Below are 5017 nucleotides of genomic sequence, written 5' to 3'. Positions count from 1 at the left end.
AAGGCAGACACACATATGATATACTGTTTTCTATGCGCTCCGATATTCTTTGATACGCGTGCGAAGCGATGGAACAGTAGAAATATATGATGTCTTTCAACATATTGAACACAATTTTTATTTACTCTTTTGTGGTTATTTTTATGCATAACGCTGTCGGTAATGACAGAACTAAAATTATCGACAATTATCGACAATTTTAGTTCCTCTCAGATGAGCGCGCAAACCCGTCGGAGTTCGGCCGTAGCTTTAGGATCCCCTTAACAATCACAAACTCAATAAGTATAGAGCAGGTAGTAATACAGACAATGAGGCGTCTTTCGCTTTGAGTTCGATGCTCGATCGTATGCTAGAATGTTTGGTTGAGAATTTACAACGAGAATGACGAAAGCGCATACGACATGAGCGAATTAAACGACAAGAAATGCGCGAGCGAACGACACAAGCGTAAACTACACGAGCGAAAGACCGATCCTTTATCTCGATTTTTTAAAGTACTTTATTCTTATACCTATTCTGTCCTTGTTAGCTGATATCTTTTAAATTGTAATAGATAACTATATTTTGTTAATTGTTCTGAAAAGCACTTAAAAAGCACTTAATTCTCATATATTCACTTTTTGATTTTGTGCAAGTATTTAATAATGGGGGTGCTAGCTTCATGAAAGCTAGCACCCCCACTTTACAACACGAATTCCAGCTAAATGGTTCGAGCACTAAAATTAGGAATACAGCGCCAAATTAGCACCTAAATAGCACTTAATTTTGGCATATGTTTTATTTTAATTTATTGTGGTGGGGGTGCTAACTTAACGAGGGTGAGCGAAAGTGACAACAGCAGCGCGAATGGTCTATGAATACCGCGACACGACACGAGCAAGAATACGACACGAAATAATATGATACGAGAAATTATGATCGATGGCTATCGACCAGCTCGAATCGTCGTCAGCGACAGACTGAATAACGACGGAAAAGAGTCGCGGCCGACCGATTTCCATAATAGGATACTTTCGGCACCGAACGTTCGAGAATCTAGGTGTTTGTCACACTTTTTCTTTATTATGATCACGCGATCACGCGCCGATCGGCTGATCGCGACGATGTTTATTCTCGCTCGTGTTTTCATTGCGGCTCTTACCGTTCAGATTTGTCGGTTGAATTTTGCAGTTTAAATTTATCGATTAAATTAAACGTTTCAATCTTGAACAGTAAGTGTTACAAAAATGTTGCTTTTAAAACAAAAATGAAATATTTTTGTTGTAAATCTATAATTATTGTAGTTTTTTTTATTATTTAATAATAATCTTTCCATTTATAAATAATAATCTTTTTTCATTTGTAAAGCTAAATATATAGAAAGAATCTATAGTATCTATAACTAAGAAAATAAAATAATTACTTTTTCTTTATAATCTTTGACTTAAAAAAAACAAAAATTTTTTTTTTGAGAAGTAATAATAGCTATTAATATAAAATAGGATTAGATACCCTATTATTTTTATGAAAAATTTTTAATTAAATAGTAAATGTAGATCATTAAAAATAAAAAATTTGAAGTATATTGAGTAATAAAATAATACTTATTATGATAATTGCAGCATATTGTAGAAAAATACGAAAATAGTATATAAAAAGAAAATAACTTTTGGATAAAAGAAAAAAATAACTGAACTTATTTTAATTTTTTTCGATCTCTTTTAATTTCTCCAAGTCGTTGGCTCATTGCTTGCCGGATTTTTTCATCTGTTTGATCCATCCAACCTCTCTGCTTAGCTAAGTCTTTGGCGAAAGCTGTAATTCAGTTATATTGACAATTAGATAAAATTTTTTGTTATTTTTGAATGTAGAAAAATTATAAAAACAAAATAAATAAAATTATTGTTAGAGAATTAAATCAATATACTATAAGTTCTTGAAAAAAATCAGTTATAACTCACTTAAAATTGTGTTTTTAGCTTTATTGTGCAAACATGAAACCATTCCTTTTTCGTTTGTTATTCCCATCGCTCGAGGTGCTTGACCAGTATATGTGCAGTGAAGAAGAGCGGATTCATGAAAGACACCTTCTAATAATTTTCGAGCTACATGTGAAGCTTTATGAGAGCTTCCTATCGCGTAATCTAAAATCTTCTGCTTGCAGAAAATCCCATCCTGGAGATGGACCATCTAAAAATTTACACTCAAAAATTAACTTAAAGAAATTAAAGAAATTAAAAGAAGATAATGCCATTGTACAAATAATGTGTATAATTACATCGTCGCCAGCACAGAATTGTAACAGTTGTTGGGCATTGGCATCTTTAATTTCATCTTTTCCCAAAATATCATTTTCATTAGTTTTTGTTGATACTTCTAATTGTTTGTTTTCTATTTCATCTACTTCTTTTTTCATATTTATGTTTTTATCTGTTTCTTCTCTTGTACTTTCATTCTTCTTATCTATCTTATTTGGCTTGTCCTTTTCTTCAATGTAAGAATCTAAATTGTCACTTTTCAATTTTTGTTTATTACTTTTTAGCTAGCTTATAATATTTCTTAGCTATAGCTCGCAATTGCTCTGTCGTGAGATTAGTTGGAAGTCCCGAATTCTCCTCGACACTTTCACTATTACTAATTTCTACTTCATTATCAAAACTTTTTTGGATCTAAAATTATGTAATATTAGGTATAATTTCTTTATAAATATTGTATATCAATATTGTTCGGGAGACGATCTCGACGAGATCGCCCGAAACTGAGAGAGACGCTCAGAGATGAGGGAGAAGAGGTATGTTACGCGAATCCGTAGATCCGCTGGAGGATAAGGAGATTGAGAAAAGAATCGAGTGCAGATTGTTAGTAATGTTCCCTTTATTTTGAATAATAGGAGCGAGCGACGGCACGTATTCCGCGATTCCGACGGAAATCTTCGAAATGTCTTGTTAATGACTGCCCTTTTTTTCGCGGTTCGGAAATCTTGATTAAGAGCTTCTTGCTAGAGGCTCTCGCGAGAACGGATATCTTGCACGCGGACGCCGGATGTTGCTTGGCGCGAGGCAGAGGACATTCGCGATGCGGTTAACGAGCGTCGACTCTCGGACTCCACAGAATTAACGTTCACAATGTCTTAGCACTAACTGAATTGAAGAATACAGTTTGAGATATGACCGAATTGACCGCTGCGAGAATATGAATGCGATCGTATGGCGAGACAATTCGGACCGAATTTGAGACGAGTAAGCCTACTGCGTACGCGACACGAGCGAGAATAAGACACGAAAGAATATCATACGAGAAATGATGATATTCGAAACTATGATCGATTGCTATCGACCTGCTCGAATCGTTCTCGAATCAGGTGTTTGTCACGGTTTTTCATTCTAAGAAGAATGCGATCACGCACCGAGCGGGTGACCGCGACGCTGTTTGTTCTCGCTCGTGTTTTATTTTCTGAGGCAATCGTTTTAATATAACGGCGAAGTTTAGAAACGAAATTTTAATGTTTCAATTTTGAACAAATATATAATTTAATATTTACGTTTCCTTTATTGTCCGCTTTATCAGAAGAGGTAGAATCACTTGACGAATAATTTTTATAATGCTTGAGGTTTTTCACATCCATCGATTTTTTTTCCTACATATTGATGATTCAAATTAATGTTACGACTTATCTGTATTATTATTATTGCTACTATTATTATTACTGTGATTACTTTATTAGACTTGTATAAATTTTATTAAAAACGGTCGTTACGTAACTATACATAATCTATAGTTAACTATACTTAACATTCATTAACGTTCTCAAATTGTTTATTATGAATTTATTACTTAAATTTATAAATACATACCTTTGGAATTATTTTACTTGTATTTACTGTTTTACTACAAGCTACTTTAGTTGATGATGAAAGCTGTTTTTTTATTATATTATCTTTCTTCTACTGAATCGTTCATTAACTGTTGACAATGGACGTTTTTTAGATTTATTCATATTTTTGAGTTTATATACAGCTCATTATTTAACACTTCAACGTTTTCTGAAATTAATAAATGTGTGATAAATTTAAACATTTTTTTATTAAAACGAGTTTATTATAAATAAATGTACTGTACTATTCAATTATACTTACCAGAACTCATAACGATGCTCCCTGTAAATTTCTTTTTATTCCAAAAGAAATCTACTGTCTGACCATTTTCAACCATATGTTCATCACAAATTACATTGTGTCCTTCGACCATACAGTAAGAATTATCTTCTTTACATTTAATAATAAAAGTTTTCATTTTTCAAAAAGAGTAATTGCACAAATTTAACTTTCACTTTGTATTAGCGAACACCTTGCTATCGCGATATTGTAGCATGATATAAGTGAACGGCGGCACGTAAATTAATGGAGACTAAGGTTAGTCAGAACGTTAAAGGTTACATAGAAAAACGTGTAAGCAGTAAGACAAAAGCAATAAAAAAATCGAGAATAAGAAAACCGCGGTCGAGCAATAAGACAGTAACGTAAATAGTAAGCAAATAAAAAATGTTGATTTGCTTACTACTTATGTTTTATTGCTTACGTTGTTATATGTATGTACCACTGAACTAAGTCCCTCTAATAACACAAAACTCTTGCACACAGGACGCGTTACGAGCGGCAACTGCGAGAAGAATTGACGTGCAGGACGTGCCAGCTATAGTCTTTTGTTCTTACGGACAAGCTAATATATTATTGTCTATCGCATCGCCTCTTGCGCACGCATTACGTCCTTGAATTGTGCAAGAGCTCATAGATGTCGTGACGCGCGCACATAATTAATCTGTAATAACCCAAAAGCAGGCCAATCAAAAAATATATGTAATCTTCAACATATATGATTATATGGTGCTTTATTAATTTAATGAGATATATATTCATTTAAGTATAATATGTCATCTTTCAATAATAACGATAATAATTTTCCACCTATTCATAGGAAAAAGTATAGATTATGGAAACACAATGACGATGTTCCAGTAAGTAACATATACATATATATA

General features: G+C 33.0%; 1 protein-coding gene and 1 long non-coding RNA gene across 4 annotated transcripts; both read right to left on the bottom strand.

The window, feature by feature from the left end:
- Positions 1-1582: 1582 nt before the first annotated feature.
- Positions 1583-2372, bottom strand: LOC115233058. Its single transcript, XM_029803266.1, has 3 exons — positions 2258-2372; positions 1941-2169; positions 1583-1794 (listed from the first exon to the last, which is right to left on the bottom strand). The coding sequence occupies exons 2-3, from the start codon at positions 2167-2169 to the stop codon at positions 1676-1678; spliced, it is 348 nt and encodes a 115-aa protein (XP_029659126.1). The 5' UTR covers positions 2258-2372; the 3' UTR covers positions 1583-1675.
- A 1-nt stretch (position 2373) lies between these two features.
- Positions 2374-4797, bottom strand: LOC115233059. Of its 3 annotated transcripts, none has more exons than XR_003883717.1 (5): positions 4558-4797; positions 4116-4386; positions 3834-4022; positions 3521-3616; positions 2374-2648 (listed from the first exon to the last, which is right to left on the bottom strand). It is a non-coding gene; the product is annotated as an uncharacterized LOC115233059 (long non-coding RNA). The 3 variants fall into 3 exon arrangements; XR_003883718.1 differs by having other exon boundaries at positions 4116-4330; XR_003883716.1 differs by having other exon boundaries at positions 4116-4797.
- Between the last annotated feature and the right edge of the window lie 220 nt (positions 4798-5017).

This window comes from Formica exsecta, unplaced genomic scaffold, assembly GCF_003651465.1.
Source record: "Formica exsecta isolate Colony F162 unplaced genomic scaffold, ASM365146v1 scaffold159, whole genome shotgun sequence".
NCBI classification, from domain to species: domain Eukaryota; kingdom Metazoa; phylum Arthropoda; class Insecta; order Hymenoptera; family Formicidae; genus Formica; species Formica exsecta.
The sequence above is the reverse complement of the archived record's forward strand: the minus strand, read 5'-3'. Positions and strand labels throughout refer to the sequence as shown.

Excerpts from the sequence above, each read along its gene's own strand:
- LOC115233058 (XM_029803266.1), bottom strand. The coding sequence starts at position 2,169 with ATGGTCCATCTCCAGGATGGGATTTTCTGCAAGCAGAAGATTTTAGAT. Across the intron at positions 1,795-1,940 it reads AGCTAAAAACACAATTTTAA|CTTTCGCCAAAGACTTAGCT; the intron begins GTGAGTTATAAC and ends ACTGAATTACAG.